At 45.4% G+C, this 25,615-nt stretch overlaps 1 protein-coding gene across 3 annotated transcripts in view; it reads right to left on the bottom strand.

Moving 5' to 3' along the window:
- The window catches only part of ME3 (malic enzyme 3), a 114,971-nt gene that overhangs the window by 30,231 nt on the left and 59,125 nt on the right, over window positions 1-25,615 (bottom strand). For 2 of the 3 annotated variants that reach the window (XM_065678800.1, XM_065678802.1), the window contains 4 exons: window positions 22,448-22,581; window positions 20,793-20,942; window positions 5,997-6,072; window positions 604-765 (listed from right to left, as the gene is read on the bottom strand). In XM_065678800.1, the coding sequence (XP_065534872.1) occupies window positions 604-765; window positions 5,997-6,072; window positions 20,793-20,942; window positions 22,448-22,581 (522 nt within the window). The remainder of the gene's footprint in view (window positions 1-603; window positions 766-5,996; window positions 6,073-20,792; window positions 20,943-22,447; window positions 22,582-25,615) is intronic. The other variant, XM_065678801.1, reaches the window with a different exon arrangement.

Here is a 25,615-nt window from a genome sequence, read left to right as displayed (position 1 = left end):
AGGATATTAATTTGAGTTTGAAAAAGACATCCCTCACAGATGTCCATTCTGGCATAGCTGAGATGTTGCGCTTCGGCCTTTCTGAGCCAGAGTCATAAGGCAAGAATCCGCAAACAGATGGAGTCCTCTTGTCTGGTTATCATGTGCAGTGAAGTGTGCAGTCTGACAGAACACTGAAATTAATCATCCCCAAACCACCCATGGGGCTTCTCCACTTTCTGGAACACAGTCACCTCCATGCAGACACCAGTATCTGCCTGCTTTTTCACAGTTACCAGAGGAAGAATAAATCTGGGACTTCCTGGACAACATCTTTCAACTCACCTTGCCATGTTGCCACTCCAACTGGCAACACTCTAAGTCTTCTCACCAGGGGACCATGAAGCTGTTTAGTGTTTATTTCAGTTCCCCATAAGAGCAAAAGTTTCTTTAGCATCAAACAGGAACGAAGCCTGCCCACTTCCCTGCAGTGCTGGTCTAGCCATCATCTCATCCTGGATGGCTCTGGCTGTGCCTCCACATTTAGGGACTGGCCTCAGTGAAGCATAAACCTCAATTCTTTTTCCCCCCTCTCCCTGTCAGATTAATGAAGAATGGTCTTACCTCGTTGTCTGTGCCAACATCCAGCAGGACAGGGAGACACTGTTGTGGGTGAACTCCACCACAAGCTGTGTACAAAGCAAGCTTCCCAACTGGGATACCCATGCCGTAACTTCCTAGATCTCCTAAACCGAGAATCCTCTCTCCATCTGTCACCACAATAGCCTAGGAGGATCAAAAGAGACTGCTGTATGGCATTGCCAAGGCTCCAGAAACAAACCCAGCTCCACTGTCTTCACACTGATGCCATTTTGCAATGGCATCGTGCAATGGGTATTTGCTCTTTCTACATGACACCACGTTAACTAGCTGTTGGTGACAGAGGGCTGTTCATTTTTGGGGGTAGGGATGATGTGGTTGATGGAGAGCTGCTTGCACTATGGGAGAGCAGCAGTTCTGCTTACCAGCACTTCAATCACTTGTAGGAAAGACTTGTAGCATGGCTTTTTGAGCATCCTCAGCTGTATAACAAGAAACATCACAAAAGAGATCTGCTTTTCATTTTTCCTCTTTTTCTTCTGGAAAAGAGCTCTGTACACAAGTGTTTGTGCTTATGAACTGCATCTGTTACTGTGGAAGTAACAAGCTACTGTTTTCACACTGTTGTAGAGTAGCTGTGGAGTAGCCAAGATGGGACAATCAAAACAAAACTCACTATAAGCGGGTCCCTCTGGCTCTGCTTCCCCTGACTGCAAAGTCAGGTAGTCAGAAGCCATCAGCATGGGCAGCAGCATGGACTGCAGAGAGGCTCCCACGTGATGTATTTAATATTAGACCTTTTTTCCCACCCAGCTGGGAGTTAAACAATTGCCATTTGTGCAATTGGCCTTTTGCATTTCAACAACACCGTAATGTGCCACTTCAGCAAAATCTCTGATCCATCATTTTAGATCTTATTATTGTACCATTTCTTCGTGACAAGAAGGGAAATAAAAGCCTGCTTAATGTTGCCCAGATTAGAAGCCTAAAGTTGGGAGATTCAACCCATACTGCACATCACTGAGACCTTAGGAGGCAAGTGATCAAGCAGATCTGACTAAAGTTCCCCAGTTTCAGGTTAAGTGCTCCGTTTGCTGGTTTTGTCCCCAGGACCAGGCACTCTTTAGGGAAATTCTGAACTCCAGTAAGAACAGGAATATACTGGAGCCCAGTCCCACTGTGGGAGACGAGCTGTAAATACAATAATGAACCTCAGCTCTCAGCACTTGAGAGAACAGAGCACTCACATCAAATGGTTCACCAGCCTGCAGGGGACTCGTGCACAGCCTAGCTTGGATTTCAAAGCAGAAGACTGCAGAAAAGCTCTTTATTTGCTGATCTGGCAAAGTGAAGGCTAAACTTAGGACATACCTGTGTGTGCTTTTGTGAGAAATAAGAGAATGGGAGATTAGAAGCTACAGATGTACTTCCTTGGTGGCATAAAGATGCATTGGTTCATTGCTGCAATGGAGAAGCATTTTATTGTTTAGGAATGGGATAAACCTCTTTCCTATTTCAGGAAGAATTATACTCATCTGTTTCAGTGTCCTTTCTTATTCAAACTATATACACATCCCAAAACTATTTTCTCCCTCAACCTAAACCACTGTTTCAGAAATAAGCTTGAGGAGAAACTAGAGATCCAGGGGACACATGCATCTATTCTACATTTTACATCTATTTTGCTCTGTAGCAAAAAAAAAAACCCTCTGTTACAGTTTGAGGCATGATACATTTCAGGGTTGCAAAGCTCATAAATAATAGTGACAACCAGTATGCAACAGGGTTATTTTGACATGATCCTCCTATATGTAGACTATAAAGCGGCTGTTGCCACTTTCTTGTCACTAAGAAGTGATCCTTCAATGAAAAATCTATTCAAACCAAAAGAACTATACACTGTCCTTAGACTAGAGGTTGGACAATCCCCAGCATTCAGTCATGGCAGTAATACACTTATCCATCTCCATTTTGGAACTGTTTCCTGCTTCTCCTTCCTTCTTGCTTTTCCTTCTGAGTCAATGTGAAGTCTTAGTGATGGGAAAGCCTCTTTTTGGGTGGGCTCCATCTGTTTGTGTGTGCTCAATTCTTTACCACACCCAGGGGATGCAACTGGGACTGGAAAGCAGAGATGGGAATAGGGAAAGCAGCAAGGACATGAACTGCTCCAGGTCTATCCTGAAAACTCATGCAAACTGTATGAAAAGGACTTGAAATCCTAATTATGCAGATAATATATATATATAATTAAGTTATAATGAATCAAAATATTTCTCTTGAGCACAGATCCCCTTGCATCCAAACAAGTAAGTGATCACATGTGAGCCTAAAAACTGCTCGATAGCACTTAGATGTCCATCAGAGAGGGAAATTTCTTCAGCCTTCGATGTGCTGCACTCTATAGGTACCAAAGCTCCTCAAAATAACATTGAACAGAAGATATAGCATGGGAGACATTCATTACTGTCCCTATCAGATAGAGGAATGGTTTCAATTGTTCATGTGATCAGAGCTCAACAAATAGGACTTTAATCTCTAGCTGAGCAGCACAGACCCTTCAAACTGTAGGGCTGGTTGAACAATCAGAACCTGTTTTCTACTTCCAGCTGTGATACAAATTTTCCTGATGACTCCAGGCAAGTCTTTGGCTAAAGGTAAAGGTTGGGTGTGCAGTTTAAGCCGGTCATTTAATTGATGGGGAGAGACAGAAGCCTCCAGAGTCCATCTCCTCTCTCCAGCAGCTGTTTTGGGAAGGCATGAAAGGGATATTTCTCTTTGAAGATGCTCATCTCTCTCCTCACTGATCACTGCCGAAGTTCTCTCAAGTCGAGATTACCGAGTCTTCTCCTGTGAGGAAAAGCTGGAAGAATTGGGGTTGTTCAGCCTGGAGAAGACACTGCGGAGACCTTATTGTGGCCTTTTAGCACTTAAATGAGGCCTATAAGAAAGATGTGGAGGGACATTTTAGCAAGGCCTGTTACAATAGGATGAGAGGTGATGGTTTTAAACTAAAAGGGGAGATTCAGGCTGGATATGAAGAAGAAATCATCTACAATGAGGGTGGTAAAACACTGGCATGGGTTGCCTGGAGAGGTGATGAATGCACCATTCCTGGAGGCATTCAAGACCAGGCTGGATGTGGTTCTGGGCAACCTGATCTAGTTGAATATGTCAATGTTTATTGCAGGGGGTTGGACTAGGTGACCTTTGTAAGTCCCTTCCCACCCAAACTATTCTGTGGTTCTATGGTAACTGAGATGGCTGTGGATCCAGTAACCTGGTTTCGTAATGCCTAGGTAGGAGGTGTGTGGTCTGGCAGTCATCCAGAGCACTACATTGATCTCCATGCTGCTGAGGCAAGTGCCACTGTTGGCATTCCCAGTTCTCTGTACTGACTGCATGAGGTCAGCGTTCACAGGATGAACTCATACTCTGCCTTGAGTGCACCAACAGAAAACGCTACATGGAAGGATGAGTTTGAACAGCCCTGTACAGTGTTATCTTGATGGGGATTGAAGATGCTGAGTGAATTTCTACGTAAGCATCCTATGGAAAGAGAAAGAGAGGTAAGCAGTGAGGAAGGAAAGGAGGGAAAGAAGGGCAGAAGGCCAGCGCAGTACCTAGCATGACAGCACACTTGTGTTGGAATAGAATATATAGTTTCTAGATTATCCTAGTTTGAGATGCTCATAGCTGCCATGATGAAACCCTGCCACAATGCCATACTGTAGGATTCTCTTGCTTTGGCACCATGCAGAAAAAGAGTACCAGATTAGGGAACCAGAGGGAAAATTAGGAAGGGGAGGCACTGCTGAGTCAGTCATCACTGATGATGCCTGTCAGCATTCTATCCAATGGTTCTTCGTGTCAGAATTCATGAGCCACCCTAGAGGAGACATGAAAACCCCACGCTCCCATATGTGTATGTTCAGAAATGGCTTCTTGCTTGTTCCGCTTCTGGCACTATGGTTCTTTCAGAGCAGCCCAGTTTCATCAGGAGGGGTAGAGGTGTGGCACACGAGATGTTGGCTGAGGCTTTGCTAAGCTAAGCAGAACAGCCTTCCAGACAAAGGATCCAAGCCTATGACCCAGATTTCCCATTCCCACAGTTGCCCTGAAGCTCTAATGAGCCACAAAGCAGAATGTGAGCAACAACTCCAGGTATTTCTTCACTGTCTTCAATGGGACTTATTGGTGTTTATGTTCAATCTTCTTAAAAACCTGGGTCCCTCCAGGGACTGATGTGCAGTGCAGGTGCCTCCCTACTTATCTCAACATCTCAAGTGTTCCAGTTCAGGCAGGGAGAAGCCTGTGTACACAGACACAAGGAACCCTGCAGTCCAAACCAGCGATGCTGATGAAATTAGCTGCCTTTGTAGTCTGGCAAATCTGGAACACAGATAGTCTGGATCTCTTCCATGGACCACTGCCCTTCCTATGGTCTGTTTTGGGTGCCAGAGTGGGCTGTTTCAACAACAGTCTCTCATCTTTCTGTGCCAGTTTCCCCATCTGCAAAAACATATCTATTAGCCATAATGAGTTCTGCTCACAGTCCCCTGTCAGAAAGAAATGGAAATACTGAGATCTTTGGATAGAGCAAGGACAAAATATCTAGTTTGCATCTGTTCTCCACAGTTCCAAAGACAAGGTTATAGGAATACGATTACTTTTTCTGGAAACATGTCAAATTCCTCTTTTTTTTGTCCCTGAGAAATGGAAAATGCTTGCAAGGGTTTCTCAGCTGCCAACCCTTTGTTCTTGGAAGAAACAGCTGATAGGGGACCAAACCTGTCAATAGCCAGGGAAATTCCCAGCCACGTGTACTTTCAGACTGATGGAAGGAGGTGACTGGCAAGACCTGTCTTAAGTATTGACATCCCATGGTATTTCATGCCAGGGACTTGCCCAGCCCTGGGCTCTAGTGAAAAACAGATCACTTGTTGGGTGGGGTGTTCAGCTGCTGGATATCAAATACTATTTGCAGAGTTGCCAGTGTTCTGGATGCTGCATGACTCACTGGATTGGGAAGGAGCCATAACAAGCCAGTTACAGAGATACCTTAAAGATGTATCTTTGCTACATGCGGTCTTCAACAGACATATCTTATTTCTTCACTATGACCCCTATTCTGCACAAGTTCATTATCACGCACAGTCTTTAATGGCCAAAGTCCTGTTAATTCTGATAAAGTTGATCTTCACCATATACACACATGACAGAGTCTCTGAGGTCCAACCTGGAATGGAAACTGAACCTGAACTGAGTCCAGCTTGGAAACTCTCTGAGGAAAGAAGTAACTCGTCACTTGTCCTTTTAAATAGGCAATTCTGTAAATAATGCCAAGCAGTTTCAATCAATATCCCATTTTGCGCCCAACTCCCTGTAATTTCCTAGTCCACAGAAGATGTGCCACATACCTTAATGTTTTCTTCAGGCCAAGAGTCTAGCATTGTTGCAATGTGGCCTTTGTCATGGATGGTGATAAACAACCCCCTAAGAAAGGAAGGAAAAGAAAAGAAAAATGAGCCTTGTAATAAAGTTAATAACTCCAAGACCAAATAAAACAAGTGAAACCTGAAAATGAAGGCAAATATGCTGCTGAGCACAAAACCAGCAATTCACTGACATGAAAACGAGGCCCCAGTGGACTGCTAATGACAATTCTTATTTCAAAACCCAAAGGCTCAAGGTCCTTAATAGCATCTTCATCCAACAGCCACCGGTGTGGCACATTTCAGCCTTGTGAAACATCTTGATGCTGCAGGGGTTGGAGCATGTCTACTATGGAGACAGGCTGAGAGAGCTGGCCTTGTTCAGCCCAGAGAAGAGAAGGCTGGAACTGTTCAAGGTTGCGATGGATGGGGCTTGGAGCAACCTGCTCTAGTGGAAGGTGTCCCTGACGGTGGCAGGGGTTGGAACTGGATGAGCTTTAAGGTCCCTTCTAACCCAAACCATTCTGTGGTTCTGTGATCTTTGCTTTGAGAGGCAAACTCTGCCTTAGTGCAGAAGAACCTTCTAGTTAAGATTATCCTGCTAAATGCAGGGGAGGCTGATGGTTTTACAGAAGCCTTGTTAAATGTTCTTTCCTGGGAAGTCTATTGTTGGCCATTCAAATAGTGAAGGCATGATCCTTCTCATCCAGTTATCAATGTTGGTGATGGCTACCACAGAGCTAGACATTTTGAGTCTCCTCTCTAGCCAACAGAGCTCTGACTGGATTAGTATTTGCTATGGCATTTGCTTTGACCCAAGCCAAACCTGCCCTTGCAACACTGTTTTTCTCTTGAATGCCTAACCTCAGTTTTCAACACTTGCATTCACCACAGGAAAACCACCAAAACTTATGCAAAATGAAAGAGAAAATTAAATGCTTGGATGAAACCTCAGTGCAAAGCATTTACACAAACAATAGCTTGCCTGACTGCACAACACAAAGGTCTTCAAGGTTTAAACAAAAATGCCTTCTTTTGCATAAAATGAGGAAGCCAGCATACTTGAAACATGTTTTAGACTCGTGGCTTGTTTTAATCTTCTTTGCTTCTATTACCAAAACCAATACCTTTAGCAGGGACTCTTCCAATACCCGGAACAATGTTATTCACATTGATTCATCTCTTGCTCTTTCAGCATTTTTCTGAAGCTCCTTTCATGCAGCACTAACCCCAAAGGAACAACCTCCTCCACATCTGTCCCAGAGGAAATCACTTGTATTGCTCACAGCTCTCTCTTACCAGCACAAATCAAGGGCTCTAACTCACGGGCTCCTCTTGGCAAGAGGAAGCACCCATTTTCCTTGCCTTCTTATCTGCTCACCAAAGCAGGATCTGTGCTGTTTGTTCTTATCAGCTGGAACAACAGAGAAATGCATCTTTGTTGCTTACATCCCTCTACTATTGCTTAGCCCTAGGAAGTTCAGATCTGGTCATGGTTTGGGGTTCTAGTGTGAAATATTAGGTAGAAAACGCTTGAAGACAATCTCCATTGTAAGGCCATACGAGTGACGAATAACCAAACAAAACTGGGTTACTCTCTCTGGCAAGGACTTCTCTCACATGACTCTTCCAGGGGCAGGCATCTTCCCACAGTCAACTGTAGGATCCCTACTGAAAAAACCCTTTACTTTGAAAGGAAGACAAAAGAAAGTGCTGACTTCAACAGTGATCAAATCACAATCACACAGGAAGATCAGAAATGCAAAGAAAAGAAAGCAATGGTCCATTTATTCAGCATAATTCTTTATAACTGTGCCCAGTAATCAACAAACTAATCATATACACATGGCCTATCTCAAAGGCAGTATTCACAGAGGTCAATCTGCATAAGAAAGGGGTACTGTGCTGCTGCCATCTACATTTAGAAAGGAGTTACTAACTGGGAATTAAAAGTATAAATTGGTAACGTTACTGCAGATACTTCACGTTATGAAGTTTCCATCATGATAAAGACACCTATTAAAGTGTGTAGCTGTGTGTGTGTCATGCTCTCCCATCTCTCCAGTGCTGAAGGGTGTCCAACAGCTATTTAACCTTTGAAAGACATCCAGTGCTCACAGCAGAAGCTGAAACTGCTCTGTCCACCAGTGGTCCTGGGGCTTGATGAAGAGCAAGAGACCTTCACCCTTCCTTGAGGCTATGCCACTGAGCAGATCCCTGGTCCTAGCTGCATATATCCACTGTCAGGCATCACATTCATGGAGCAATTCAGGTGAACAGTTGCTCTTTACTCCAGGCCAAATCAGATGGATTAATTTAGACTAACAGACACACTAAGTTCTGGTGTGCTCAACATAAAAAGGACATGGAACTGCTGGAACAAGTCCAGAGGAGGGCCACGAGGATGATCAGGGGACTGGAGCACCTCCCATACGAAGACAGGCTGAGGAAGTTGGGGCTGTTCAGCCTGGAGAAGAGAAGGCTGCGTGGAGACCTCATAGCAGCCTTCCAGTACCTGAAGGGGGCCTATAGGGATGCTGGGGAGGGACTCTTCATCAGGGACTGTAGTGACAGGACAAGGGGTAACGGGTTCAAACTTAAACAGGGGAAGTTTAGATTGGACACAATGGAGAAGTTCTTTACTATAAGGGTGGTGAGGCACAGAAATGGGTTGCCCAGGGGGGTTGTGAATGCTCCATCCCTGGCAGTGTTCAAGGCCAGGTTGGACAGAGCCTTGGGTGACATGGTTTAGTGTGAGGTGTCCCTGCCCATGGCAGGGGGTTGGAATTGGATGAGCTTAAGGTCCTTTCCAACCCTAACTATTCTATGATTCTAATGGTACCACCAGCTTTGGAAGGGAAGCCTTCAGGAGCAGAAATAGTGATCCACCTGGGGAAAGCCCCACAAACTGAACTCGGCAAAGGTTTGCTGATGACTGAACAGGGAAGAAAATGCAGCCAGGTTTCTCTCAAAGGAGCCCAGATTATAGGAGAGGTAATGAGAGGAAAAGCTTATTTGTGCCTTTGAGAACAAAAAGGTAGAACTCTGAATACTGAGAGGGACAGGTATGTGGACCAGTAGTAAATGAGAAACATCCAAGTGGTAATAAAATGAATTAACGTCATGCTTTTCCCTGAGGAAAAGATGCAGCCTAAGCATTCTGAAGAATGAATGCAACCTATGCAATAGATTCTGCCTTTATCATCAAGCCTTCTCCGTCTCTGTTGGGATCACAACTGATAAATTGCTTCAGAGAAGCAAAAAGACAAGGAGGCAGTTCTCCTTTAATCCCCCCGAGACTCGACAAAAATGATTCAATTAAAATACACCACTAAGAAGATAAGTCATTTTGATCAAGTCACGTAGCATGGGCACTGTGCGGGGCAAGCACACAACCTGGTTTTCCACAACAGAAAACTCACCTGTGCCCAGGGACCTGCCATTCTACATGGGTTTAGTCACTGTGTAGCTTTATCCCCTCTCAGAGAAGCAGCTACAGATCCGGTTATCTGGAAACCAAACGCACGTGCATGGGGCAAAAACACCAGCAATAGAGCAGGGTGAAAATTAACTGCCCCAGCAATGTCAAGCCAGAACATATGCGCTGTACCACTACTTCTGGCTAAATAGTAACCTTCACAGAGCAGGGAGTGCTCCAGCCTGCGTTCATTAGGGTTTCAGGGCTGCAGCCTCCTATTATTCAGTCCATTAACATCACAGGTTTCCCTACAGCTGCTTTTAGTTAAGGTGAAAGCCAGCCTTGATTTTATCGTGCCACTGGGCATGCTATAAGGTTGCAGGGAATTTATAGGAAGGTTACAGCTTCTTAATCTGTCACTGAGGCAGTATTTCTGTCTCCACTCTGCTGACATCCAGTGATGAATAATGTTCCTCAAGGACTGGTATTGGGACTGGTGCTGTTTAACATCTTTGTCAGCAACATGGACAGTGGGACTGATGCACCCTCAGCAAGTTTGCTGATGACAACAAGCTGTGGTGCTGTTGACATGCTGGAGGGAAGCAATGGGATCCAGAGGGACCTTGACACGCTTCAGAGGTCACCAGTATCAGCCTCATGAGGTTCAACAAGGCCAAGTGCAAGGTCCTACACCTGGGTTGGGGCAATCTCAAGCACAAACACAGGCTGAGCAGACACTGGATTCAGAGCAGCCTTGAGGAGAAGGACTTGGGCGTATTGGTTGATAAGAAGCCCAACATGAGCCATCAGTGTGCACTTGAGGCCAGAAACCAACCGTGTCCTGGGCTGCATCAAAAGAAGCGTGACCAGCAGGTTGAGGGTAGGGATTCTCATGACTGTATTATTCTTCTCCCTCTGCTCTTATCTTTTCCTTTCTGCTTTTGTCCCAGCTGAGTTCATAGAAGTACTCCAGGAAAGCTACATAGTGTATCATGTGAGACACGGGAATAATCCTGCTGTGGTGCTGCTTGGTACTGGATAGATCTCGGCCATCCTTATGGCACTTGAAAGACCCACAATGAAGACAGTAACAGAACTACAAGGCTCATTTTAGGAAGAGTTCAGGGACAAGGGAGACAGGGCACATGTGATGCCTGGAGGAAGCTGTGCCAGATACTGGTGATGGCCTTTAGAATAACATTCATTTTAGACACTGGGGAAGGAATGAATTTTAACATGTCTCAGGTATTAGGAAACAAAAATATTCCTTAATGCTTTCATTCAGTGAGCTGATACTTCTTCCAAAAGGCAAAGGAGCGTTCCCCTTTCTGATCTTCCTGGTTAGCAGTGCTGCCTTGTGAGCTGCTTCCCATTAGAAGGAACAGTGTACGATGGAGCCAGCAGCGCTATCTCTAAAGCACTGATGTTTATTTACAGAGAATGTACAAATGCATCTCCCAAAACACAGAGGGGAGTGAAAAATACCCTGCAAGTTCTTTCCTCACAGCTCCAAATCTCTCCTCGCTTCCCTTCTATCCCTAAAGTCTCCCCCAATAGCTTTTCCTTGGGAATGACCAGTGCTTTTGTGGCTGTGTTTGCAGCCCTCCTGGTGTGCTCTTGCTCCACTTTTCTAGCCTACTGCTGCCTCTGACATGCAATCAAACAGTTAAATTCAATCAATCGCTTTGCTTTATCAAGCTCCTTGTAAACCCTCTTTGGCCAGTGCTGTGTTCCTCTTACAGCCTTGGCCTGTTGTTTTGGACTCCAGTTACATCTATACAATGAATGGCCTCTTTACATTTACCATATAGGACTAACAGTAAGCAATTATACCCACCAGCTTTACAACACTGGTCAAAAGCCACAGAAGAGCAGAACAGATGATGGTGCTGGATCACTGCTACGTACACAAGCATGAAGCAAAAGGACACCACTCTTTGCTTCACATGAATTTCCCTTACTAGCTGAGATAGGACCATATGGTATATCTACATCCCTATGGAGGCAAAGAGACACCATTAGAAGGATCTCAAAAACTAATCTGACCCCAGCTGGAAACCACAGAAAAACTCCACTCAACTACTGCAGCTTTATCCTTCTCCTCCCTCTTCACTCCTCCCAAAGGACTACTCTCTGAAGACAAATATACTTGCTCCATAAGGGAGGAATGTATTTGCACAGCATTATCCAATATTTACAGGCACTGCAACAGTCAGGCTTGCTCAGGGTTTGGTATTGAGCATGAAGAACACAAGAAACAGAACTGCAAGTTGCATGTTGCTGAACTGCACAATGATCAGTTTCTTGGATCTCAGAAAAGAAACACCAGTGGTACCTTCTTTAATGTGCTACCACTCTTTGCCCTATATAATTACTTGTTCCTGAAAAGAAAGACTGATGAAGGGATGCAGATTTAAATAGTAGCTAAGGACCCTGTTCCTCCAGATATTTACTCACTGCTTGTCATTCAACACAAGAAAGGGTGCCCGCAAGAAGTGCGGCTGCTCGTGTGCGTGCTGCTGTACCAACATGTGATGAATTACAAGACCAAATCATGAATATGCCCACAAAAGTAAGGCTTTGGTCTCATTTTCTTTCCAGTCCTAGTGGAAAGAAACTTCTAGTGTGGGTGCTAGGAGGGAAACTTGCTCCACAAGCGAGGAGAGGATAAAGACTACTGGGTGGGTTAGCATTAGGGCAATGAATATGCAATATTGACATCAGATAGGCAGGCATCATGGTTCAATGTTTTCATCCGGGTAGGAAAGGCTCATTCTCAGAACAAAAGCATTCAGGACTAAGGCTAAACGTCTCCACTCACAACCAGAAGGTGATGAAATCCTGCCCACATGAAAGTCCTTGAGTGTTTTGACTGAATAGGGCCTGGATTTCCCTCGGAAAGGGTAGGAAGTCCATGGGAAGCCGGTGCTTTAAAAAGCAACAAACAAAAGAGATAAGACAGATCTTTGCCAACATCCAAACCTGACATTGAACAGCCAAAATGTTGTGAGACAGCGGTGAGAAACCTTCACTGAGATACAAGGAAAGGGCTCTGACAGGCACGGCACAAACTGACCTTCTGCTGCGATCACAGCCATTGCCTTACTTAAAGGCTTGCTGCTTTTGGAAAGCTTTGAGCAAGACTGTCTCAGAGCAATGTTGAAGTTCACCTTCATGCTCAGGAAAGAACAAGACAAGCCGGCTGGTCACTGCAGAAGGATGCTGTTGCACGCTTCTCTGTGCTCTGGAGTTCGGCTGAATCATGCTCCAACCCCAGCTGACTGGTTGGTGTTTTTTGGCTGTCCAAGGCTGCAAGGGGGACATGCATGAAGCAGTGAGGAGCTGACGGGCTGGCTTTCACTGCACGCTAACCACAGCAAACTGTCACTGCTGTGCCAGAAGAACAGGCTGGAGGAGCCACTCCGGATTAAAGGCCAGTCTGTGCTGGAGATGCAGTAAAATGTGGTTAGAATAAAGCCCTACATTTGGCTTTATTTATTTACACTTTCAGGACTCACACACAAAGTTGACAGTTGAGCAACACGAGCCTCTGGAGACACCCCCACCAGCTGCACCCCTACTGTTGACGTTTTGTGTTCAGGGCTCTGCCAGAACAGGACAAGAGGCTTCAGGATAACAAAATAAACTTTGCAATTGCTTGGCTCTTTAAGAGAGCTCCAGATTATAAATGCCTGTGGGCTACAGGCTTTGGAGAGAAAGTATGTGCTAACATGCGCTGATGCGTCTGAAGACAGTACAAGTAATCATTAAACTGGATAAAATCTCTGGGGTGATTCTTCAGCTATTCCTGAAGATACGTTTACAATAAAACCCAAGAACTTTGTGTTGCTTTGGATAATTTTCATGGTACATTGTAGGATGCCCTGAGGTACTGATGAAAAAACAATCGAAACCAAGCACAATCAACTATTAATTAATAAATAAAGCTGTACAGAGATTTATGAGGCGATACCCTACAATTTAAGAAGGGTTTAATTTCATATGATCTGCAAAGTGAATGATTGCATTAATCTTATAAATGTTCTTAAAGTTGTCATCACCCATTTTAGGCAGGAAACCCACAATTCACTGTGGGAGCCAGAAGATGCAGGCTCCCAGGTACAGTAATGAAAGATTCACCATCCACACTAACCCACCAAACCCATGCAGGGAAATCTCCATGATCCTAAGGGGTGGGTTTAAACTTAAACAGGGGAAGTTCAGGTAAGATAAGGAAGAAGTTCTTTATTGTGAGGGTGGTGAGGCACTGGAATGGGTTGCCCAGGGAAGCTGTGAATGCTCCATCCCTGGTGGTGTTCAAGGCCAGGCTGGACAGAGCCTTGGGTGACATGGTTTAGTGTGAGATGTCCCTGCAGAGGGGTTGGAACTGGATGATCTTAAGGTCCTTTCCAACCCAAACCATTCTGTAATTCTATGATTCTATTCTATGATTCTATGTCAAGCAGCCAAGCTGTAGGAAACTGCCAAATATCAGGAATGGAGAGACCTGAATGAGCACAGATGAGGGATTACTCCCAGATGCAGAGAGCAGTGCACACAGGCTTCCATGTAAGCTCAGCCTTCCCAGTTCTTAGCCATAGTCCACCCCCTGCCACAGCAGGAAGGTCCAGATCAGAGCCCAAAGCAAAGCTTTTGGATCCAGCTTCAAGTCTGCCAAGTTATTAACACCCAGCACTATTTTTAGCTGGGTTTTTTTTCCAGGAAAAGGGAGCTTTCCAACCACTCTGTGTCCTCCCTTACCTGCTAGCTCATTTCAAGCAATTCTATCAGAAAGGCAAAGGTCTCAGAGATGTTTGTTCCTACACCCTATTGTCGAAATCACTGTTGAGATAAAGGGAAAAGATAATGGGGTTCAGGTCGCCACCACTCTGGGGAGGGAAACACAGACCTTCCTCTCACAATTATCCTGACAGTTGGCCAGAAAGATAGCTTGCAGCCAGACACAACATGTGCTGCCTCACACTGAGTTCCTACTGAGCCCTAGCAAAGCCTTAAAGCCCTTCTGGGCTACAGGAATAAGCAGAAGGCAGAGAAAAGGAGGGGAAAGCTGAGTGTAGAGGAAACCAAGTGAAAAAAGGGAATGGTTATGGGACAGGATCAGGAAACCATCGGGTACGGCACAGCCCAAACCTGTGCCTGTTGCTCCCTATAGAAGAGATGAGAGGAGCAGTGTGAGTGGCTGTGGTGGAGCTCAGGTGGATACGGACAAGGGATGAAACGGATGTGAAAGACATCACAAATGTGAAGTGTTAGGGGACAGTGGGCAGAAAACAGGAGGAATCCTGGATTTATTTGCTCTGGTAGTCAGGAAACAGCCCAAAGAATAGTCTGTCCTTCCTCTCCAGGGGACAATAAATGGAGAAACAGCAGCTCAGTAACTGCTGTTATTGCTCATCATGCAGCAACGTGAAAATGCAGAGGGTTGGTATCAGGTCCCCAGTGAACCTCTGCTGCACACAGGTTAGGATTAAGGGAGGAGGCAAACAGACCCACATTGCTCTTGGCTTGTCTTGAGATGCTTGTCCCTGCTGGATTCTCAGGATATAATATCCCACCACCCCGGGATTCCACCAACCAGGAAGTGGGGTCACCTCCCAAATCCAGTATCCTTTGCCGCGCTTAAACTCATCACACTGAAGGAACCATTCAAAACCAACTTTAAGTGGAGGAAAACCCAACTCAGCACTGATTCTTCTCTGCCTTTTTGGAGGCTCATCCTAAACCTGCCTGTATGTTTGATCCTAGCTGTATCTCAGCAACTGGAAGATTACAGGGTTGCAAAGAGAAACATCTGTGTTGAGATGGGCAATCAGTGCCGTTGCTCAGTGATGCTGATCAAGGAGCCCTTATCTGCTTCCACTGCTAAGCACATCACGTATTCTGTTTTCCTTGATAACACAGAGGTTAAGCTGGGATCAAAAATCCCTGGGAAGTTAAATTAAGTCCTACCCTGATTTTATTTCCTTCCTGCGCTGAGCAAATCCTTCCAAGACCCACACCTTTACTTTTAAAGTGCACTGCAGGGAGCCCTGAGAATGAACAGAGACCTGGGACAAAGTCGGACAAGGAAAAGAAACATTATCTTGACAATACCAGAGCAATCAGCTTTCAGATGAATTCAGTCTAACCTGGCATTATCCTGTCTTAGTGAATCCACCTCATGAATTTTAACTTTTGCCATCAATTGCAGCAAATAGAGAAAGCATCAGCAGCTTTTACAGTCCATAATCATGTACTGAAGATACATGCGGCTTGCTTTGTCATATCTTTGAATGGTGTTTCATCTGCACACAGAGCTCTCTAGAAACAAAACCCAAAACGCAGCAAAACCCAAGGAAGGTGAGAATTGCAATACCAAAGAACAGAAGGCTTCACTCTGTCCAGACCTGTTGGGGAAGTCTTTGGCAAATGCAAAACATCTCTTTATGCTGCCTACCTCTTGACTCCTCTTCTGGATGCCCTGTAAGGGTAAGGGAGGGTAAGGGAGCCAGCTTGCAAGCTCTGACACAGCAACAGGAGACTGCATCTCACACTCAGCTTGCAGCGGCACAGAAATTCAGTATAAATTATATAAGTTAAAAATATCATTTATTAATGAGGACCACGAGGATGATGAGGGGATGGAGCACATCCCATATCAAGACAGGCTGAGAAAGTTGGGGCTGTTCAGCCTGGAGAAGAGAAGGCTGCGTGGAGACCTCATAGAAGCTTCCAGTGTCTGAAGGGGGCCTACAAGGATGCTGGAGAGGGACTTTTCATCATTCATTAATGACAGGACAAGGGGTAATGGTTTTAAACTGACACAGGGGTGACTCAGACTAGATATAAGGAAGAACTGTTTTACAATGAAGGTGCTGAGGCACTGGCACAGGGTGCCCAGAGAAGCTGTGGCTGCCCCATCCCTGGCAGTGTTCAAGGCCAGGCTGGACACAGGGGCTTGGAGCAAGCTGCTCTAGTGGAAGGTGTCCCTGCCCATGTCAGGGGCTGGAGCTGGATGAGCTTTAAGGTCCCTTCCAACACAAACCAGTCTGGGATTTTATGATTAATATAAACATTCCATAAACCAAACAGTTAAAAAAGAGGATTGCTCCCCATTAAAAGTGTCCCCAGGTCACAGTGCACAGCCCATGAGAGGCTGTCCCACAGCTCAATGGATATTGGTGCCTCCAATTTACATCCTGGTATTCATTATTCTAAATAATTCTCCTCCCTCCTCCCTGTCTTTGGCATTTTTTGTTTAAGGTGGGGTTGTTCCTTGTGGCAGCAGCACAGATTTATGCCAGATTAAAGGCAAACACATTCTCTTGAATTTCCTTGACCAGGTCAACCTCTTTCTTTTGGCCAACTCCACCTCTTCCTTTGAGCTTCTTCCTTTGAAATTTCTCCTGGTAAATCAGGGAATTTCAACAGACTTAAAGCTAAATCACCTCTGACAGCAGAGGAAAGCCTGACCTTCATCAATTAACACGAGACTTTGCTGTTAACTTCAGTGGGCCTGAGTTTTTACCGCATGGCCGTGAAAGTTCCTTTTGGTTGTTAGAGCCGCTCCATATACATTTTACTAAGGATGAGTAAGGGAGGGAGAGAAAGCAGACTGGAGATACAGAAGGAGTAGCACTGATTGTTTTTCTAATGAAAGTGGATCTAACTCCTTTTTCACTCCCATCACAATGTAATGACTGTGGAACAACCTCACACCACCAACAGTGTCTATCCTATTCCCAGCCTCCATGGTACCTCAGATCCTGGCTGATACACCAGATCTCTCTGGGTGCCCAGAAGCCAATCTGTGCCCCTCTCCCCATTTTGAGAAGCACTTAACTGAAGTGGGAACAGAGAAGGGACAAGTTTGGGGGTACAGCATGCTGAAAAGACTTGCCTGGAAAAGGTGGGGTCAGCACAGAGGGAACAGTGGGAACCCTTGAACTACTTTGCTACCCCTCAGCAGAGGTTTTCAGGTAAGCTGAGCTGTTCTCAGCAGCCCTGGGCTCCTCCTGCACTAACTCCTTCCTCTTCACCTACTCCAACATTGGTCTTCTCCTCCTCATTCCATACCAAAGACTGTCTCCCACTTACATCTCCTGCCAACCCCTTCAGGGCTTCCTGACTATGCACTGTCTCCATGATCCTTTCCACAGATCCCTCCTTCAGTCTGTTACAAGCCTGATCTCCTTGAGGTGACGTTATCTAAACACAGATCATTAAACACATTCATCTTCTCTTACACTGCTTTCAGCTGCTTCTGGAAGGAAGCTGAACCAGGCTGGTGGCAACAAGAGATTTTAAGACAACTGGTGTTTTTACAGGAAGTAGAGATTGCTTAAAGCGGTTTCAAAGCAGGGTTTTCAGGACAATGATCCAAAGCCCAATCTTCCCACTCGCTTTTGGTCTCCACTGTTTTATAGAAGAGGGAGTGCAGATAACTCTGTGGGTAAGGACGAGTCTATGGGATTTACACCTCTGCTCTAATTCCCATTTGGTTTGGGTTTAAAGTGTCTAGAAATGACAGGAAACTGTCTCTCCTATGGCTCAGACTGCGCAACACCATTAATAAAAGTGCCTCAGCGGAGCCAGGTCTGTTGACAAGACAATTCTGCAGACTGACTGCTGTTTCATTGCTCATTTGTCATCAGAGACACAGGTCTTTATCCTGTCAGGCCATTTTCGCACCATCTGCATCCTGTTAGCTTTCATCCTCCAGGTTCAGCTTCACCCCAACACGTTCCACGTTGTTTCGCAATCGTCCTCAAGGATATTTATGCCTCTAGGAAAAGAAGAGTGAACTTGAGCAAGTGTTTTATGACCCCATAGCTTTCCTCCAACATCGATACACCTGTCCTGCTCCCTGGGCATGCCAAAAGCTTTTGAGGAGCAGCTGACAACTTTATACCTTCAAATACCAGTGTGCTTATGAATAACCCAGTGTCTCGAGAGACTGCGCTTTTATGCCACTGTAATAAACTATCCCTCGCTATCACAGAAGAAATGAAACCCTGATTCCATGCCCTGAGATAAGGTCCCTCCCTGCTTTTTCTTTGTGAAAAAGTCTCTTTCCAAAGATATTGTCACAATTAAGATATTCCCCAGCTTGAAAAATACCTTTTAAACAGCATCGCCCACGTGCCGTCCTGTGCTGCATAAGGACCCCCATGATGCTCATGAAGTGCAGGCAAGAGTTTGTATATAGAGACCAGGAAAGGTAACAGAGGCATTGAGCTCTGCAGTTATAACAGCAGTGTATGGCAAACAAAATCTGCAGCCATGTGAACACTGACAGACATATCCTGATGAGAGAAGCCCTGCTGGACCTCGTACGACTATTTTCAGATGCTCTCGTACAAGAGTTGCTGTGTAAGCAAGTTACTTGTGCTTTAGTCTTTCCAGGCTCAACCTTCAAACATAAAGCCAGGCACTAATGGGGCTGAGAAAGATCTCAATGCAGGGAAAAATGTATTGTGTCCACAGGTCACTAATTGCTGCTGCTGTGGCTACAGAAAGGCTATGTATTATTCTTCAGACTCCCCTCCTCACCATAAACTATGTTGTACGTGCACATCCATCCATGTTGGAGCACCACGTGGTGTTTTAAAAGTGAGGCATCTCATCTCTCCTGCCTGATCCACAGCATTAAATGTGACAGCTTAGATAAGAAGGTAATTGCTGCAGCAAACCAAATCTGAGGGTAGGCTGAAATTCATTCTGCACCTTTAGGGAAACAAACTCCCTGCCATAGGAAGTTCTGTGTACTGAGAGCATGACAGTTTGCCCTTTGCTATAGAAGCCAGAGGCTGGATTCCAGAACAGCTCCAAGCCCAAGTTCAGCAGCAAAACTGTCAGACCATGAGAGCAGATGTTCTTACCACATTGTTAAATGGGCTTAAAACATGAGATAGACATGAGTTACAGGAAGGAGAATTCTCTAACAACTGCAGAGAGAGTCCAGTATAAAGAACCCTGCCTTGCTGACGATAACATCAGGGATGGAAAACAAAGGAATCAAAGCTCCCAAATATTGTTTTAACTTCTTGCAAGGTGAAGGCAGACTGAAGGCAAACACACAGTGGCTGTGCAGCAGGAATTGCTGCTGTGAGTGTTGGCTAGCTGGAAACCAACACTGAGCTCTTCCCTGCCTGACCATGTTCACAGCTCAACAGAGTCCAGGCTCCCTCATCTCTGCTACCTTCTGCTCCTGCCCAGAAATAAGCGTCCTCCCTCTGTACAAAGAGCAATTCCTTCTCTGGTTTCCTCATACACACTGAGGAGGAGGAGAGGATATGATCAAGGCTTGACTAGATGATCCAGAAGTTGGGTATCAGGGAACAGAATACAATTACCTGGGAGAGAAAAGCCAAAAAGCAGCCCTGAGGAGCACCTCATATGAGGGAATGCAGCGATTTCACTAGAAATTGTGATGACAAGCAAGATGCAAGCGTGTTTGCCAAGATAACGGTATCCATAATGTTATTTCTTATCTGATTACACCTCTTTGAGGTCTGCCTCAGGGTGCTTTGAGTCAATTAGTAGGACTTGCCTCAGTTTCCCCTACTAGCATGCTACTCTCAGCTGACAATGCAGTTAAACATCATGGTGTGACATGCTTTTAAAATGGTATTATTCAATTACTTTACTTTGCATCTTTACCAAAAGCTAAATTGTCTATCTGCCTACTGGTACATTTCAAGGACACAATAATGAAAAGCTTGTAAAGAAAAGGGAACCTTACTATTGACTTTCCTGGCTAGGACTAAAATGTTATTTCACAATGCTAATGAGGGCTTTATTTAAATATTAATCATTAAAAAGAATTATGCAGAAGAGGGCCTTCAAACACAGTACAGAGTGTTTAATGTTGCATGAATGTACACAGTACACAGCGAGGAAGGCACTGGTGCGGAGCATCACCCCCTATGGAAATGCCTCTTGTGGGGTGGTTTGTGGAAGTGCACACAAGAGCCCAAAATCAGCCCAAACAACGTATCCAAACCCCAACAATTACTCTAAAACCAGCAATGCAGAAGGCACTCAGTGCTCCTGAGACAGCAGATGGGGAGAGTGCAGCCATAAGTTCAGAGAGCTGTTTGGAGCTGAGCTGCACAGACTGTACAGTACTGTTTGAGAACAAAACCACTCTGTTTGCTGTTTATAGGAAGAAGGCAGAGCTATTCTCGACTCCCCAGCTCCTCATTCAATGTACACACATGGAGCTGCTTGCTGGTCCATCTTTTAATGAGGGACTGAGTTTTTTGATGTTTCAGGCCACCCATATGAAGATGGACTGTTGATAGAAAAGAAACATTCACATGGAATTAAAACAAAGGGGTATGAACAGTGCCTTCACTCACCGTGGTCTCCTGAAAGCCAAACCATACTGCTGACAAGCCAGGCCAACTGTTGGGGTGTAAATGATGGGCATGAATCTCTCGATGTCAGAGGTCAGCACTCGGTAAAAGAGCTTCTCATTCCTGTCTTGTAATGTCATAAGAATAATATACCTTAAAAGTAAAATAAAACAGATATGTGTTAGTATTTATGGCTTTTGGCTCACTCACTATATACACAGCTCTCCCAAGCCCTGACACTCCACACTGCTATGTCATGAACAGATACTTGGAGCAAAACTCCCCAGAGGGCCTGATCACTTCCACTATCCTCACTGACAGCTCTATGGGGCTGGAAGTCAGACCAACAGAACTTCTGAACTTGCATTAAAAACAAGCACAATGGAGAAGATCAAAAGCAGACTTCAGGGCTACCTGGGTCAGACTAGGTCATCATCTTTCTAATAAAGATCTATTCTGCATAGAAGATGAAATATGCACATATGCCAATGTTAACACGCACATTTCAAAGCACTGCCTTTCCTCAGCTATTTCCACAAAACCTCTCTCTCCATTACCCTGCACTCTCAATTATTTCATCACTAAAGGACTAAATAATTAATCGAGGAGCAGCTAAATTCCATCTCTGAAAATCAAAAAACCCGAAACCCATTAATTTAGAAAAGGAAAATGTTAAATCAACCTTGTATCCTTGGTGCAGTCCAGACTTACACATGCATCACCAGGTTTATATGACCACTTGGTGACACAGAATAAGTTACATTACTCTGAAGATTCCTCTTTCTTGAAAACACTTCACTGGCTTAGATTGAATTTGTCAAATTGAAGGCAGAAAAATGAAAAACTCAGAAAAATAAAGAGATTGCAGATGTTTTTCTGTCTGAGAAACGTGTATGAACAAAATGACAAACGCCCTTTTGTGTTCAGCACTTGATCTCGCAGTGTGGCTTCAAAAAGGCATCCTTCACTGCCAAAAATGTATGATTTGAAAGATAGACACAGTCCTTTGTGATACAGAAAGGCCAGTTGAATTAATCTGCTGGGGAAGAGCCCTGCTGCATCAGCCCCAGATCTACGGCAGCTGAGATGGATGGATGCAAACCCTACTGTCTATCACAACAGGAGTCAAACACCATCTTTCATCAGTAACCCTGATGAACAATACTGGAGGCAACAGAGGTTTAGGAATAGAGAGATTAGTCAATACCCATCATTACTTCTGGTTATTTCTTCTTTTCCTACCACTTGGCAGGTTCTTTCTGCTCTTCCATCCAGTATTTTAGTGAATGTATTGATGAGCAAACAGGTACATGCACTACGTGTGTTCACTCCACCTCCAGTGCTCTGGGGCAGGCACTACCTTTTTGTTGTGCACTTCTGCCCAAGGTATAGCGAATTGCTGGGCTAATACCAGAGCTCTCCAGCAATGGGGTGGTAGAAAAAAGCAGTACCAGTGCTACTATGGAACTGGGATGGCATGTAAGTGAAGTGAAGGCAGGCAGGCCAGAATAAACACTCCTGTTGCTGGAGAGTATGAAAAAGGTGACACTGAGGGAAAGCCGTATGTCTTGAAGCAGGATCCTCAAGTCTTCCCCGGGTCTTTAAAGCACTGAAAATGACAGGGGGAGGAGGGAGGCAAAAAGATGTTTTTGACATACTTGTCTAGATCGTTAGATTGCTTCTCGTAGTTTCTCAACACACGGAGGACTTGAACGTTTTGGCTTAAGAAGCAAGGAGGAAGGAGGCCATGAATTCCCAGCTGCAGCCGCTCTTGAAGCGTAAAAGCCATTCCCTGGGAAGAAAAGAGGAAGGCATGTTTAAATGGCATGATGTGCACTACTAGATAGCATATCCAAGAGGAAAGCAAGCAACTGCATGCAGTCCTTGAGGGCTTGAAAGCAGTCCTTCCCTGCAGAGACAATGGGGCTAGGACCATCCTGACTGTACAGCTTCTGGATTAGCAGTCCCAGTGCCAGCAGGGCTTTGATGGTTCACTCTCTTTTGGTATTTCAATTTCGTTGGTCTCTACAGTGTATTCAGCTTTATAGTGTATTCATTCTTAGGGTTTCCTTCATTTCATGGCAATCTTACATTAATTAATTAGCTTATTTATTAGCTCACTTCTACTACTTTGAATGGCCTTCCTGAAAGCCCAGCTCCCACAATCCTTTACAAATCACATAACATGTTTAGAATCACAGAATCATTTAGGTTTGAAAAGATCCTTAAGATCCTATGATCCTTAAGATACAGTCCAACCATAAACCTAACACTGCCAAGTCCACCACTAAACCATATCCACAGGCACCACATCTACACGCCTTACACACCTCCAGACCCTTCACCAGCTCCACTGCCCTTCTCTGGACCTGCTGCAGCCCCTCAATGTCTCTCTTGTAGTGAGGGGCCAGAACTGAACACAGGACTCGAGGTGCAGCCTCACCAGTGCCCAGTACAGGGGGACAATCACTGCCCTGGCCCTGCTGCCACAGACCAGGATGTTGTTGGCTTCTTGGATGCCTGGGCACAAGCTGCTCATGCTCAGCTCCATCAATCAGCACCTCCTGGTCCTTTTCCATGAGCAGTTTCCAGCCACTCTTCCCCAAGCCTGTAGTGTTCTATGGGGTTGTTGTGGCCCAGATGCAGGACCCAGCATTTTGCCTTGTTGAACCTGATACCATTGGCCACAGCCCATTGATCCAGCCTGTCCAGATCCCTCTGCAGAGCCTTCCTACCCTGCAGCAGATCAGCACTCCCACCCAGCTTGGTGTCATCCACAAACTTACTGAGAGTGCCCTCGATCCCCTCATCCAGGTCATTGATAAAGACATTAAACAGAATTGCCCTTAGTACTGTGCCCTTGTGGATACCACTTGTGACCAGTCACCAACTGGATTTAACGCTGTTAAACGTCACTGTTTGGGCCTGGCCATCCAGCCAGCTTTTCACCCAAGGAAGTGTGCTTTCCTCACCCACTAACCCGGTCATCTTGTCGTAGAAGGAGATCAGGTTAGTGAAGCAGGACTTGCCTTTCATAAACACATGCTGACTGGGCCTGATCACCTGCTTGTCCTGTACGTGCTGTGTAATAGCAGCACTCAAGATACCTGCTGTATAACCTTTCCTGGCACCAAGATCAGGCTGACAGGCTTGTGTGCTCCCCAGGTCCTCCTCAAGGCCCTTCTTGTAGATGGGCATCACATTTGCTAACCTCCAGTTAATAAAGACTTAGATCTGGATACTGAGTAGTATACCCAACTCATCACTGTATCATAGAATCATAGAACAGTCAGGGTTGGAAAGGACCTCAAGATCATCCAGTTCCAACCCCCCTGCCACGGGCAGGGACACCTCACACTAAACCATCCCTTCCAAGGCTCTGTCCAACCTGGCCTTGAACACCACCAGGGATGGAGCACTCACAACCTCCCTGGGCAACCCATTCCAGTGCCTCACCACCCTTACAGTAAAGAATTTCCTCCTTATATCCAATCTAAACTTCCCCTGTTTAAGCTTGAACCCATCATCCCTTGCCCTGTCGCTACAGTCCCTAATGAAGAGTCCCTCCCCAGCATCCTTGTAGGCCACCTTCAGATACTGGAAGCTGTATGAGGTCTCCATGCAGCCTTCTCTTCTCCAGGCTGAACAATATGATACCCAACTCATCACTGTATTCCCAACTCATCACTGTATACCTGCTCCTCAGCTTCAGTTACCTTCCAGTTTTCCACCAGACACTGTGCATCAATGGCATATTAGCACACAGACATGACACGTAGGGTGCTTTCTCAGTGCTAACCCTTTCTTTTTATTCCGGGAGCACACAGAGCACCACAAGTCTTACTAAGCAGCTGACCCTGGCCCACAGCTGAAGCGTGAATGCTAGATTACATGGGATAACCCTGCTCTTATGGGACAATTTCACCCTTCCCAGGCAGAAGCATGAGCGTGTCCCACTCCCGTGCATGCAGGAGCTGATGCTCCAGATGACCAGCAGTACCCTGTGCTGGACTCAGCCCCACGAAAAGTAATGGTAAATGCCTTCTGCAGTCTGGGGAGAAGATTAGAAAAGGTCTTAGTCTTTAATTAATGGGGTTTCTGCTATGCTGACAGCAGATTAGACAGCAGGATAGGAGGAAACATTTTCAGAAGCGTCTAAGGAGCTTAAATCCTAATGAAAACTTCACCCATAACTGACCAACTGAGGCTTATCTTGATGAACAGCTGGCAGTAAAAGATTCAAAATCAGGAATTACTGGACTACATCTACTCAAGCACACAGACCAACACGTAAGAAATCACGATAAGCAGCTTTATGCCTATAGAGCTGTTAAGCTGCTATTTTCTTCCATGGATTTAGTGTTTCTCTGTGACAAACAACTGTTATTATTGCACAAGAAACAGTGAGGGCACATCTCGATGAACTTGGTTCTGGCAGCCTTCCCTCCCCTCCTGGTGCCTGTTCCTGTCCCCGTGCCATCCCAATGGTTGTGCCAGCACAAGCATGTGTGCAGTCACACGGCTCATCAGCGAGAGGAAGTACCTGGATTAAAAATAACCAGGTCATTTGAGCTCAGAGCAGCTCCCCTGGCTGACGATACACCATAGATGGTCCTACAGACACTGGCACAGGCAGCTGGGGACATACAGCCACGGGGATGGACCACTGGAAGAGCTGCTCACTTGTAAGTGGTGCAGATGCTGGTGATAAAGGTTTGTCGAACTATCAGTGATGCTGAGAAACCTGTGAAGGGATATAGGGAAGGACTGAAACTGATTCTCCTGTTTGCTAGATCCATGCTTTGTACATAGTGTGACCCTTCCCT

The sequence above is a fragment of the Lathamus discolor genome, chromosome 4 (assembly GCF_037157495.1).
Source record: "Lathamus discolor isolate bLatDis1 chromosome 4, bLatDis1.hap1, whole genome shotgun sequence".
Lineage (NCBI taxonomy): Eukaryota > Metazoa > Chordata > Aves > Psittaciformes > Psittacidae > Lathamus > Lathamus discolor.
This window is presented reverse-complemented; position numbering and strand designations above follow the sequence as displayed.